The sequence below is a fragment of the Rattus rattus genome, chromosome 4 (genome assembly GCF_011064425.1).
Source record: "Rattus rattus isolate New Zealand chromosome 4, Rrattus_CSIRO_v1, whole genome shotgun sequence".
Taxonomy (NCBI): Eukaryota; Metazoa; Chordata; class Mammalia; order Rodentia; family Muridae; genus Rattus; species Rattus rattus.
Window position 1 is genome coordinate 134,445,196 of NC_046157.1, and position 14,293 is coordinate 134,459,488.

The 14,293-nt window shown below is 45.6% G+C and overlaps 1 protein-coding gene across 2 annotated transcripts in view; it reads right to left on the bottom strand.

Moving 5' to 3' along the window:
• Spats2l (spermatogenesis associated serine rich 2 like) overlaps positions 1 to 14,293 on the bottom strand; it is a 99,181-nt gene that overhangs the window by 4,040 nt on the left and 80,848 nt on the right. For both annotated transcript variants that reach the window (XM_032901193.1, XM_032901194.1), the window contains 2 exons: positions 4,711 to 4,820; positions 2,206 to 2,308 (listed from right to left, as the gene is read on the bottom strand). In XM_032901193.1, coding sequence (XP_032757084.1) covers positions 2,206 to 2,308; positions 4,711 to 4,820 — 213 coding nt within the window. The remainder of the gene's footprint in view (positions 1 to 2,205; positions 2,309 to 4,710; positions 4,821 to 14,293) is intronic.

Consider the following 14,293-nt stretch of genomic DNA (forward strand, 5'->3'; position numbering starts at 1 on the left):
CGGAGATCTATCTGAGGGAGTTAGAGATGATTCTTTAGGTTGAGGACCACCATCGATAGGGAGGTAATGACATTGGGATGCTCCCTCTCTGCTCCATCCAGAAGTGAATTCTGCCTCCTAGCACCCCCTTCCCTCAGCCCATTTATACGTCCCCATCAGGCTCCCTACCATTTGGGGCTGCTAGCGCCTAAGGCATCTCTGATCTCTGGGCAGGCCTGCCGGCCCCACACACCTTCTATAGTCCACTAGAGCTCCCTACCACTCTTTAACTGCAGTTCGGCGCCATCCCCAGTGTCCCTCGCATGGCAGGCCAATCAGCCCTCCTTGTCACGCACACATTCAGGTCAGGCAGGTCTGTTCAGTGCTTATTGCTGCCAGTCCTGTTGTTTCTGAAAGTGGTGGTTTCAGGCAGGGTGATTTCTATGTGATTATTCTGAATCGAGGCCAGAGGGAATCAATTCCGGGATAAAGCCGTGACTTTTCTCTCACAGCTCACTGGGATTCAAGTGCCAGGCTGGACAGGAAGGCTTCTTTCTGAATTTTAAAATTGTCACCAATTTTTAAAAGCAATTTTCTCTGTTCCCTTTGTTGGATCAGACTTAATCCCAGGGTTTGGCAAGAGGATTAGGAATGGCTAGTAGGGCTCACACAATGTTCGAAGTAGAAAAGACACGGATATATCTGCGGTCCCTTCATTTTGTAGGTTAAGGTGTGACAAATGAGTGTGGGCTGTCCAAACACAGCCAGGGGATTTCAGTGGCGCCCAGGCTCACCAGATTCAGTTGTGTGTGGCCATTATTTCCCGATCCCCCTCTGACTGAGGAGCTGTACAACACACCCTCCGTGAAGGGGCTTTGTGGGAATTACTGTCGCAAACACTCGAGGTTGTCTTTACATGGACACTCTTGTAATTTGGAAAGGGGCGATTTCTCTCACTAGATGGCACTTGGAGGCGAGCAAGTGAAGTGCCCCTCCCCCCCACTCCACCTGAGCTGGGCCGCTCAACTCAGGATTAGAGTTTCACTTATCACTGGATTAAAGTGGAACCTAAGAGAGGAATGTCAACCAAACTGCTTGCTGGGAGATGGGACAAAAGCTGAGGATGAAGGGCCACTAGGGAGCTTCTGCCACAAGGGAGGCAGCCTATAAAGAAAAAACTAAGAAGTATAGCAAGAAAATCAGACAGCCGGCCGACCCAGCTCCGTGAGTAGGAAGCCCCCAGCACTGTTTTCTGGTGCACAACTGCAAGCTGTTTAAAGGCTACTATCTGAGGGCTGCTCACATCAGTTATACTTAAATCAATTAGCTAAACATACCAACATGGAAAAAATGTCTACCACCTCCTGTGACAAAGGCAAATTGCATTACCATGCACGCATGCAGTATGTTACAGGTAGAAAGGTGGCTTGGGAGTAATGGCGTGTGCTAGTCAGTACAATTCGGTAATCAATAGCTCAAGTTTATGTAATATTTTATTTAGAGGGGAGAAGAAGAAATCTCAATTTAAAAAAAAATAGGTGCAGTCAGATCTTGGTTTTCTGCTGACTATGAGGTGTTGGGACGGATGTTGGACCTTCTCTGTGACTGTCCTCAAAGCCACATTAGCGCCCGTCACTCATCCCCACCTCACCTCGTCAGTACAGGAAAAAGCAGCAACCAATCTTGCTTCACATTAGCCACTCTAATTAGGGCTTAATAAGGAACAAGACTGAGCTAATGGCTGACTCGAAGTCTTTCATTATTTTCGGCTTCACTCAGCAGAGAACCCAGGCTAAGCAGGGTGGGGGCTAGGGGTGGGGGGCTCAGGGCATCCAGAGCACAGCACTCAGGCAGGCCGGGTCCTGCACAGCAGTAGCCGATCGCTCCCCAAGTGCCAGGAGAAAGCCTACGGAACAGCATCTATAGAACCAGAGCGGCAGTGTGTCTGGAGGAGCGTAGGGGAAGTCTGTGAGAGGTACTCGGCAGCTGACCTGCTCTGCTCCGAGTGATAAATCCTCGGGATTTACTGGTGGGCAGTGGCATTTGAAGAGTCTAAGTTCAAATCTTGACATTTCTAGTGACTTGTGTCATGACCTTAGATCATTAAATCTCCCCAGCCTTCAGTTTAGCCCTGCCAGGGGACCGTATACCTGACATTTCTGCTGTCAACTCCAAACGGCGCCAGCTTCCTCACACAGAATTATTTAGCAAGCATGCAAAACTCACTTTCTCCGCAGATCAGGATTTGGGCTTTCAGCTGTTCAATGTCGCAGGAGAAGCGGGCGGCCTTCCCTAGCTCTTCATCATATTTGCGTTCGCTGACAAAGTGCTAGAGGAAAGAGAAGTGGAGCGGGGAGTCAGCCCCAAAGCACAGCAGCACTGGCCACACAGCCTCTCCCCCTGCTCTTCCTGTGCCCCCTTCACTAGATCCCCTCAATCATCACTAGTGAGTGAGGCGCTCACTCACTCTGAGGCGCCACTAAGTGGGCCTTGGTTCTGCCCTCCATGGCCGTGGTCACCTTCTGGGAATCAGGAGGAGTCCTGACCTTCCCCCATGAGGCTTAGAGAGAAGATGAACAAACTCTATGTCCCGGCTTATCTGGGACCTTTTAGCATCCCTCACTAGAGCAGTTTTCTGAGTTCCGTTCCAGCAGGGGCGGCTTAGTTTGGCCAAGGGCCTGGTATGGTATTAACTGTCACAAGAAAATGTGCCACAGACACCCATCTCTATTTTAATAAGAATAGAAGACCAGAAAGTCTTCTGTGTCTAGAAAACATTATCTTCACGATGGAATTTCAAGTGCCACTGTAGGGAGTGGGGAAGATTAGTTTTCAATTCATTTAAATTCAACTTGAAATTAAGATCTACATGGAGATGGCACAGTGAGAAATATAAGAAATAACTGTGAGTCGAACGAAGCCTCCTGGAGAATTGGGAGTTTACCACATGGCAAGGGAAAGAGGGACATTAAGTTCAGGGATGAATATGACTGATGCCTTGGAAACAGAGGTGGAAGAAATTCTCTCTCAGTGAGTGACATGTGAATTTACATATGGGAGAGCGTGGGAGCTGGGACAGTTAAAACATTAAGGCAGAGGCTGACCATAAGAGGCAATCTTCCTTTCACCCAATCACATTATCATGAAGCCAGTGTTTTTATTACCTCTATTTTACAGATGACGGATCTGGGTTCTGAGAGCCTAAGACAATATGTAATTTATCCAAGCCACAGAAGTAGAAAATGTTAGAGCTATATACTGTTTTACTCCAGAGCCTGTGCTACCAACCATGTAATGAAAAGTGGGATTTTGATAAGCAGGAATGAAACTTGGGAGAAAGTTGATTTCAATTGACTGGGATGCTGCAACCCCACCTCCTCACTTATGTTCTAACAAGCTGGACTCTTCAGAGGAAATGGGTATTGAGTAGGTACTGAGTCCTGTTGTGTATTGTATCTGAGGGGAGGGATGGGTCATCCTGAGTGAGGCCAAGTCTGTTTGGGGAGTTTAACTCTGGCCCTGGGGTAGAGAGGGGACTGCAGGCTGGCGGAAAGACTCCTGAGGAGACCTTGCAATTGGCTGAGGAAGAAGAAACAAAGACTAGGAGGGAGGTGAGAAGGAAGCATCTCCAGGGCTCTGGATAAGCAATCCCTTTCTCCCTGAGCTCCCTTCTGCGCCTAACCAGGATGGAGGGGATCAGATGTCACAGGACCTTTCTCCTGTTGTCAATCAGCTTTACACTGTCCTAGCAGACACTGTTCTAAAGATAGTGGCAGCGATGTCTTGAAACATTCTGGGTTTCTAAGCCAGGGAGAAGCTGGGTACATGTGTGTGCACACAGCACACACTGAGTGTTTAAAAACTGGGCAAAAAAGAAGAGAAGAATCAACTTTACTTTCCTACTTTGCTACAAACACTTTTGCCTTCCTCGTAACCATTTCTCTTTCTAGCGACTTTACCCAATGCTGTTTAGAAGATTCAGTCTGAGTGTATAAATCGAGGTGTCACATCTCTATATCTTGGCTAAATAATGGGTGTTGGCCAAGCAGAGAGTGGCTAGAACCTTTCTCTCAGTGGCTTGAGTCTTGTATGGCACAAGAGTTAATGGCTCTTGGAGGGCACTCAATGCCATCGCGCCCTGACTAGAGAATTTGGGAATTATTTTATTTCCTATATTACTACCGAAACCACACTGGTTTGTGCCTAGTTGTAGACCCAGGTCTTCAGAAACACTCGGCTTTGGTGACTTACACTCAGTATTATTTCAAATTCTGCTTCCAATTAGCCAGGACCAGTTTATATTCCTTGCCATAGAAGAAATCTAATAAACATATATTTGTGGGTAGTAATCTTATCAAAAAAGGGAATTAAAGTAGAAAACTATAAAGGACTCCTTGTAACCTCTCTTACAATATACTCACGTGAGTGTATGTTTATAAACATAGGCATAAATTATACAGAGTAAAAATCATATCACAGATAACTTATGTCTATATACACTTTAATAGTTCATCTTGACTGATGTAGCTCCCTCCATTGTAGTATATATCCCTTCAAAACTACTCTATTTAAGGGAAGTAATTAAGTGTTTCCTCAACCCTGATGCATTCTGTATTTCAAGCCGGTGGAAGGGAGTTGGGCGAATGTGTCAGAGCGTCAGAGCAGCAGTCTATCAATACAAAGCAAACACCCGGGGTCTGCTCAGTGTTCAGTTGGGTCCACAGAACTGACCTTAATTTCAGCTCTGAGTTCGGCCAGCTGCATCTCTGCCATTTGACTGGCTAGATCAGTCAGTCGCTTCAGCTCCTCTGCCTTCTTCTGACGGGCAGTCAGGATGTCCACTGACAAATGAGAAGGGACAGCGTGTTAGGGACAGAGACGTAAACGCAGTATCACAGTCTGGGTTCCTGGAGTCAGTTCTCCCCCAACAGGCAGGTTGCTTTGCAGGACCACGAGTTTGTTCCAAGGATGGCTGGCTCTCCATGTTTTTTACCAACCACGACCCCCTAAGAAAACTCAGTTCCCTGAGGCGCTGTGCAGCCACACCGCTTTCCCTCCTTCGTTACACTGGCAGCTGAGCATCGTTTCTTAATTTGGCATCTTCAGAAAGTCGTATGGAACTAGCCCTGAAAAAAATAGCACAAGTCTACACAGCCATAGCCACCCTCCTGTATGTGCTATCCCTTTAAATTCTAACAGCATCAGACTCTCTAAATTTTACCCAATATGGCCTCGGCAGTAGGTCAGTGGTAGAGCACTTATGGAGCACATACAAAGCCCTGTATCCAACTGGAATATCTTAGAACACAGTCTCCTGGGGATAACTAGCTGTGATGTTGTAATATGACATAGAGGATTTACTCTATCTACTTTTTATGGCCTGAAAAATGCTTTTGCATTTGATGCTCTGCAGATATATTTCTGTTTTTGCAAATAGACGTTCCAGACCGGAATACCTTGTGTGTCTTTGTTCCAAGTATCTTAGGTGAAAACATTTCAAGGGCAACTCAGGCCACTTTGAACTGGCTTTGCTAGCATCTGCACCTTAGAGAGGTCAGTGGGGAATTCCCGGCTACCTTACTTCCTCATCTCTGTCAGAAGAACTCAAGTTTCCAATAGACACAGAAGCTCCTGTTAACCTATGTGTGTTTCCCAAGAGCTCGGAGCACAGAAGCCAGTAAGGAGACGGAGCTCCCTGGACACAGGCTAGCGGCTCTTTAATTCATCATATACGAATTTCCTTTGTTCCTCTTGGCCAAACATATTGAGCCCTAAGGAAAAATAGCCCATGTAGGATAACACACATGTTGAATTGTTTTCCATCCTGGCAGCAACAAAGATAAACTGCTCTAATGGACCGCATTCCCAGCAACGTATCTTTGTGATTTCGATATTTTTGAAATATCATTTCATTGGGGAGGTCAGCTGGCTTTGAAGTTCCTCCCGCCTTAGCATCCCAGTGCCGGGATTTCAAGCCCGTGCCACCACACAGAGCCAAGCAATGTGATTTCTGATTCTAAGCAGTCTTAATAGCTACGACATCAAACAAGTCACTTCAAACATCAAAGCAAGTGAGGGGAAACAGAGGGCAGCAAAATAAAGAGATGCACACAAGCAGGCAGGGGTTAAAGTTCCTTGCACAGTGAGGGATTGAACGGGCAGGCAAGGGTTAAGGTCCTTGCACAGTGAGGGAAGCATACAAGCAGGCAACTCTTCAGACAGACAGGTGTTTTCTGTTTATGTCAATATCAATGTGGAGATGCCAATAAAATGGCCTGCAGAGTAAGGCCTGATCATCTGCCCAATCACACCAATCATCCTCTGGTTACTCACCTGGCTCCCCTGTTAGCAGATGGCTGGGCAGACTGATCTAGGCCTACTGGTCCTTCAGAATTCAGAAATCTACTGGTAAAACATGTTTGGATACTGTGAGCGAGACATTCTCACCTGAATGCCAAAAGGGTCATACTGAATGATGTCTTAGGACATCTGGTTGCCCCAGAGATCGCAGAGTAGCAACCTGCTATTATTTTTGGCCAAAAAAACCGTAGTTGGTTCACCTGCACATTACTTTTACAAATTGAGCATCCACATTTAGAAAGTAAGAAACGCCATTTGGAAGAGATTTCTAGGGGGCTCTTAAAACATTGGGAGCTGGGCTGGGGACATGGCTCACTTGGTGGACCTTTTGCTCATCATGCATAAGGTCCCTGTTCATTTCTGACTATGTGATGAGGGATGGTGGCCTGGGAGGGAGAGGCATAAGGACCAGAGGTTCAAGGTCGTCCCTAGCTACACAGTGAGTTGTGATCAGCCTGGGACATAAAAACAGCATTTCTGGCCCATTTGCTCAGCATCCCAAGTGACATGGTGCCCAGTGTGCCACCATCTCTACATGCTCCTCCGATAGCGCGTTACCCAACTATATACATCTTCAGTCACTCATGGGGCTAGAATAAGACTGAACCGTGAGATTCTTTGTGTCCACAGTCCCTGTGCATAGTGCACAGCGGGAGCATGGGAGCTGAATGAAGGGTTCGTTGATTGGATGGGTCCATTAAATGATTGATAACCTTGATTAAAGGTTATCAAAATAAGGACTGAAGCTCTTGTCCCACTCAAGACTGTCCATATCTGAGGCTGGGAAGCTGACTCTGTGGTAAGGTGTATGCTGTGGTAAGAAGGATGAGTCTGAATTCAGATCCCCAGCCCCCATGTTAAAGGCTGGGCAAGGCTGGGCAAGGCTGGGCTTGTTAGTATCCTCCAAAAAATGGGGGAATGGTAGAGGGGGACATTCGATATCGAGCTCCAGACTCCATGTGCACACCCACAAATGTCACACATGTGTCACACATGTGTCAAACACATGAACCAGCACCCTGCCCAATACTCACAGAAAGGTTTTAGGACCTAGAGCTTTTCATTACTTATGTGTTTGTCATTGTAATTCAGCCTATGGATGGGACTGAGGTCCGCAACATGAGAAAATGACTGAGTCAAAATAGGAAATGCTAGGCTTTCTTCTTCCAAAGGAAGCTTAGAAAGAAAGAAACACACAAATTCTAAAGGCCCAGACTTGAAAAGCATGGAGGGAAGGGGTCAGCGGACTGTCAGTGACACACGGCTGCAGAGCCTGGTCTTCACACTGGATTCTCTGTGAGACTGGTGACAATTAGGGGTCATTGTTCTTCCTGATTATGCAGAACTTGGGCATTCACTTGATACAGAAGATTTTGTAAAAATAGATATAAATGGGCCCTAAAATGGGAATGCAGGTGCAAAATCACCAATAAAGTTCTGAGTTTAAACCCAGGCAAATCATGGAAATGAAGACTGCATCAGCAAGCTCGTGTGCATTTTTACATACAGTCGCATTAACATTTCAAAGCCCTTCATTATGCAAAAGTCTTAAGAGTTAAGATCTAAAGCCAATATTCTTTAGGGGCACACATTTTCACCTCCAGTATGCCAATCACAAAACCAGAAAGCATCAACAAAAAACAGATCAGACCTTAGGATCGCTGGTGCTGGGATGGAAGGTAGAGTGGGATGCATGTTTGAAACCATCAGGCTTTCAGAAATCTGTAGAGGGAGGCAGTTCCATGCAGCATGGGTCCCCTCTGCATGCAAAACTTAACATTATCCATGCAACTCTATAAACAGTATCTGGCATGCTGAAATGCATTTTCTCAATAGGATGTAAATCCCTTCAGGATCTTAGAACACACTGGAAGCTTGGTTCCTATCTCTTGACCCGTGGAAATCTTAAGACTTCTCAAAGAATACCCATCAGGAGAAAGTGCATTCAGACTCTCAGGGTCAGGTGTTGGGGTGCAAGTGTTTCTTTAAGCACAGAGGCTCTTTGAAATCCTTATTCTGTAACAGTTCTCGAGAATTTGCTATTTTACTTCATAATATGCTCATGTTAATACAGAGTCATTTTTTTCTTCCCACACCTCTAGTAAACCTGTCAAGTACATTTCTCTGTGACCTTCGGTTCCCTGGGGAGGCAGACAAAGTCTGAATGCCTAGTGAGATACATGCTTATTTCTTAGAATATAATAATCCTGCACCCCCTGCAGGGTCCCTGTGCAACTAGATAGCAACGTTTGCAAACTGCAACACGGAGCTAATGTGCTAGTAATGAGGCGAGGTAACTCCTCCAGAGCATACCTTTAAATTAATGACGTCAGTGTTCACTACCACTAGATGTTGCAGTCGATAGAGTTACACTGACTGTAACTGTTATGGCTGGTCTCCGTTGTCAACTTGAATACATTTAGAATCAACTAAAACCTAGCCTGCTGGGCACACCTGTGAAGAATTGTCTTGATTGGATCATTTGAAGTAGAAAAAACCATCTTAAATCTGGGCCACGCCTTCTGATGGCAGTCCACACAAAAAGGACATGGAAGGAGGACGGTCTTGCTTTTTCTCCTGCTTGCCTTTCTTCCAATGGCAAGTTCATCTATTCTGCTGCCAAAGCATTCCTTCACCCATATTACGACCTACATCTTCAGGACTCCGGTGTAAACCACAGAAGACGAGCTAGGATATGCAGCCTAGGATTGAACAACCATTGGATTCTTGGCCCGAGTTTGTGGAAGTTGCAGGGCCTCTATACACCAGCACAAAGGGAGGCAATGAACCCCTAATCTGGACTGAGACTAAACAAACGCACTTGAGACTTTAAAAACAGCTCTGACTTTGTCTCCAGCCCTAGTACTACCTGATGTCTCAAAACTTTTCATCTCTTTGTCCATGGGACGAAAGCCAAAGGGGATTTTAACTCAAACCTTGGGGCCATGGAAATGCTCTGTGACATACCTGTCTAAAGGATTGGACCTTGTGCCCACAGGATGTCCCACCTAACAGCTATGACAACTGCAAATGAAACGAAAAAGCAAACAGCTAGCTAGCTAGTTAACTAACTAACTAACTAACTAACTAACTAAGTTAGCTCTTACACTCACAGCACCCCATTCCATTGAGTCCCTCCTTTGAAGACCAGAATCCTGACTGTCTAATGCCTTGTGTGACCCAGTACCAGCCTCTACTACTGGACTACCTTCAAGCACAGTTTGAGAATCCCACTACCATCGATCCTGCTACCCTCTTGCCTGATGACCACCCACAGAGGCTCATCCATGATTGTCAAGAAATGGAAGATTAAGCCAGGTCCCTGGGAGCTGCAATAGCTATTCTATCCAAAATGATCTGAGCCCACGATAGGTACTTCAGCCCAGAAAGAAGAACTGATCTGTCTGATCCAGGCTTTCAGACAGGGAAAAGGAAACTTCACCACTATACACTATACATGGACAGTCACTATGCTTTTACTACCACACCTGTCTGTGGTGAGATCTATAGAGAAAGAAGGCTTCTCACTGCTGGGAGAAAGCAAAAGCAAAACAGCAGCAGCTGCAGCAGCAGCAGCAGCAACAACAACAACAACAACAATAACAACAACAACTACTTCTCAGCCCTCTTAGAAGCTATCTGGCTTCCCCTCCATACTGCTGTCCTCCACTGCTGGGCCACTGACCAACAAATGACTGCTCTAAGACCAGTGGGGACCAATGATACTCTGATGACATGCCCTGACCTGGTGCTGCCCAAGACTCCATAGTAAAGACGAAACGGGCAGCTCCAACCCACAGGTTGATGGAGTACACCAGAGGGAATGATTACTCTCCCAGAAACAAGGGGCAGGACCTTGACAACTGACCTTCACCAAGCTACTCAGGTAGGGTCCTCCAAACTTTCTGAATTGCTCAGACCAAGGAATGTTGTACCTAGACTGGACAGTCTAGTGCAGACGTCTTGGCCAGATTCCAGGTTTGTGCTCAGATAATCCAAAATACAGAGTCCTTACCCAGAACAGGGCCCACAAAAGTGACCAACAGCCTCGTGAACTCTGGGAAAACTTGCTTCACCAAAATCAGCGTGCCAGGGAGGATACAAACGCTTGTTAGTTTTTATAGATACCTTTTCCAGGTGGGCAGACATGTCCCCCATCCGGATTAATACTGTTTGAATAGTAGCTTAAAAAGCCCCTCCATGAATCTGTTCCCTGATTTATCCTCTCCCTAGTTATGGGTCTGATAATCACTTGGCTTTAATAGCCCAAACCTCTCAATTAATAGCTAACGTTTTAGACATAGAAAACTTCATTGTGTAAATAGACCTTAGAGTTCTGGGCATCTAGGGGAAAAAATTAGTATGTTAAAAAAAAGTCTAACAAAACTCTAAAGTCTGGTGAAGGGTGGAAGGACCTTCCTTTGCTTTGCTTTGGGCCCATTGCACCCACACAAGGAGAGATTTACTCTCTACGGGACTATGTTTGGAAGACCTCCCCAACTGCTTCTTTGGTTCAGAAACCAGCAGTTGTCAGAACTCTCTAACCATCCAGTCCTCCATAAAAGCTAGTCATGAAACTATGTGAGAGACCCAGCCAACATCAGAGTCCACTACCAGTTTGCACTTGATTGAATCCAATGATGTTGTCTGGGTCAAGCAGATAGCCAGACTGGCTGGCTGAAACGAACTTGGAAAGGCCCCTATATGGTTACTGTCATTACACCTATGGTGGTGAAGGTAGCTGGCATTACAGCATGGATCCACCACACTCAAGTCAAGAAAGAAGCCACAGACACTGCTACCTGCTACCGAATGGACTGTCTCCTGGAGTATGGACCCACTGAAATTAAAGTTTCACTGGGCCCTAGTCCCTTCCACTCCTTGACCTTCTTCGTCCTCCTGAGTCTTATGTTTGTATGAATACAGAGTCATGGTTCAAACCCCTCAGACCTCAGGCCTGGACCTGGGAACCAAGAAGACAGATACAAGGAGGTATTAGCTAGCATGACTACAGTCCAGCAACCCATATTCACCTTGATCTTTGCTCACTGACACTCACTCTAAGCATCTGGTTATACTGGAGAAAAGAAAGACATGGGAGTTTATGTTCGCGATAGGAATACAGAGTTCACAATTCTATCCATGCCCTGCAGTTGGGACCCCTAATTGTCAGATCAAGGGAATTTCCACTGCAAAAACTGGGACTGTAAAATAGAGGCTTCTTGAAAACATATGAATGGATTTTAGAAAACAGTTCCCTCCCAAGAAATGCACAACAGGAAAATGTAATCCAATGTCCATAAAATTAAAAAAAAAAAAATCTGAAAAATGCCATAAGAAAGATTTTGGCCCTTGGAAAACAGGGAAAACCTGAGAAATCAGACTCAGGAATAGCTCCTGGGAATAAAGTTAATCATTCCCAGACAGAAATCAGCTAGGATTGCTGGTTATGCTGAGACACCTGACCCCTGTGCTACATAAGGACCATCATCAGCCCATTGGTTGACAAAATTCACTGGGACAGCCCTAATTAAGGTTAGAGGAATTCAACGAGGCCAAAACTTGTCTAATATCCAAAACTTTAACGTAGGCCTATTCTGATGCCCGCTACTCTACCTTGAGGGCTAACTCAGCTGGACAACAGCAGTATTACTGGGCCTCTGAGACTACCTGGTGGGTGTGTACTAATGAATTACCTCAATGCTCCTCTTCTGACACTTTCCAAACTAAGCAGATTGGTTTATCAGGACCTAGGGTTATTGAAAGTTTCTGTTTCTGAATTAAAATTCAGAATATACCTTACTGAAATGGTTCTACAACACTGGAGATCCTTAGACTGACTTCTCATGAGATAAAGGAAACTAGGTATAGCTTTGTGAAAAACCTATGCTAGCTGATCAGGAATAATTAGAGAAAATCTTGCCATGGTTGGGGAAAACCTTGGAAAGAGAAAGACATAAATCAGATAATTGGTGCTGACCTCTGTTCTCTTGGTTCCCTGGCTAACTACTCTGCTATCATTAGTCTATTTGACTACTCAGTAGTCGGTGGCTACTCAGCACTGACTGGGCCTTTAATTCTCACCTGATAGGACTAATGGTAGAGCCATATATGTTAAACCATATGGCCAAGTATGTAGCAATTTAGTACATTTAATAGTCCTTAGGATCAACAGCACCTCCTCAGAGCACTATTTGACTTGTTAACTAAGACCAGTGCCGGTGGCGAATGTAACAGGGCCCCACCCAGACCTTACTCAGCCCCCAGACTTGGCACAACTGACCCAATGGAGGAGGTACCATTCAGGCTACAAAACTAAGCATGTAGGCAGTAACACTTAACAAAATGAAGATGAAGACCCAGTCCATCAAAGGCCATAGTTCTGGGAGAGTCTCTTAAACATACTAACCTTAATGTTTTGGCCTCTGTAGTTCTGCTTCTGGCTAACTGTTCTTGTTAACTGAAGAGTGTCACCTGAGAACATCATGGGTTCTGTGATTGAAAGCTCATCCTGAGAAAAGCTCGGTGCTGCACTGGGATCACGAACACCCTGTGGAGTTTCTGGCCAACTAATAAAGACTTTCTCTTGGCCTAACCCCATGACTGAGCAACACTGGCCTTCTTACCCTTGCATTAGCTGCCACCCAGCACACAGAAGCTTGTATAATAATGGAGGGAATGTGATTGATGTTGAAGGGACCCTAGCCAGCCTAAACACAGCAAACACGGCTCTGGCAGGCCTTGCCCTTCTCCCTCTTCCTTGCTAAAAATCCATTACATTACATTTCTAAAGCTAGCCACCAAAATCTATTTCTCCTGAGACTGACCACCAAGGTCCAGCTACCGGAGTATTGGAGTCCAGCAATTAAAAGCCCCCAATGGCTTACCCATGCAACATGCCCAATCAAAATCACACACCTCATACTCACACAGGGATTCCCCTTTTGCTTTTATAAACTGTCATTCACTTCTGCCTCCTCTCTATCCAGAGGAAGTCCTCTGTCCACCTCTGGGACAAATACCCCTCCCTCTTCTCCCTTGTTCTCTATCTGTGTTTGTCTCTTATTCCCTGCCCTCTGTCATTCTGGAGCGAATAAACCTTCTTTGTGCTGAGAACTTGGTCTAGGGGTCCTGAGCCGACACCCATCACTTTATATGTCACATAAAAGAATTGAGAATGTGGAAAGTTCTCGAGGCCATAGATGAGCAAGTCCCAGGTAGTGATTGCAGAAATGGTTCTCTACTTGACTGGGACTTAGTTTGCTGGTTCCTTCTGTCTGTGAAGATGTGCGGTTGACAGCCATGACTCCTGAGAGACTAAGCACAACCCTCGTGGCTCCATTTTCTGCCTGTTTTATGAGGCCCTGGACTGACAGACCTATTTACTAATAAGAGCTTTTCCCTCTGCACACGTATGCTATGACATATAATGTTGCTAAGTGCTTGGCTCATATTTTCTCATTTTTGTCTTTAACTATTTGAGCCATAATATTCTTGCTCTGATGAGGAACCTGACACAGAAAGTGCCAAGCCAGTTAGGGCTATATAATAAGACCCCAGCTCAAAACTAACAACGACAGTTCAAGGTTGCACAATCAGCAAGTGGGTAGAGACTAGAGTCTGTCACCTCTAATGCAGACCCTGCCTTGCCCGGGTGATGGACAATTTTGAAGGCAGGACCAGCATCACCATTACTGAAGTTAGATGAAGCCTGCTTGTCAGTCCGGCAGTTTCAGTCATAGGAGGAAGTACTTGGTACATGTTTACTCATGGAGGGGATTAAAAGAGAGGATTCTCTGGAGATGCTCCAGATTCCATGGATGTTGGAACCCACCACTAATGTCTCAAAAAGAAAGGAGAACATGAAACTTGATGTCTTCTGTGAACCTTGAGAGATGTGGTAGTGACTTATCTGGAGAACCATTTGTGTCTGTGTTGTGTTGGGGGCTGGGCT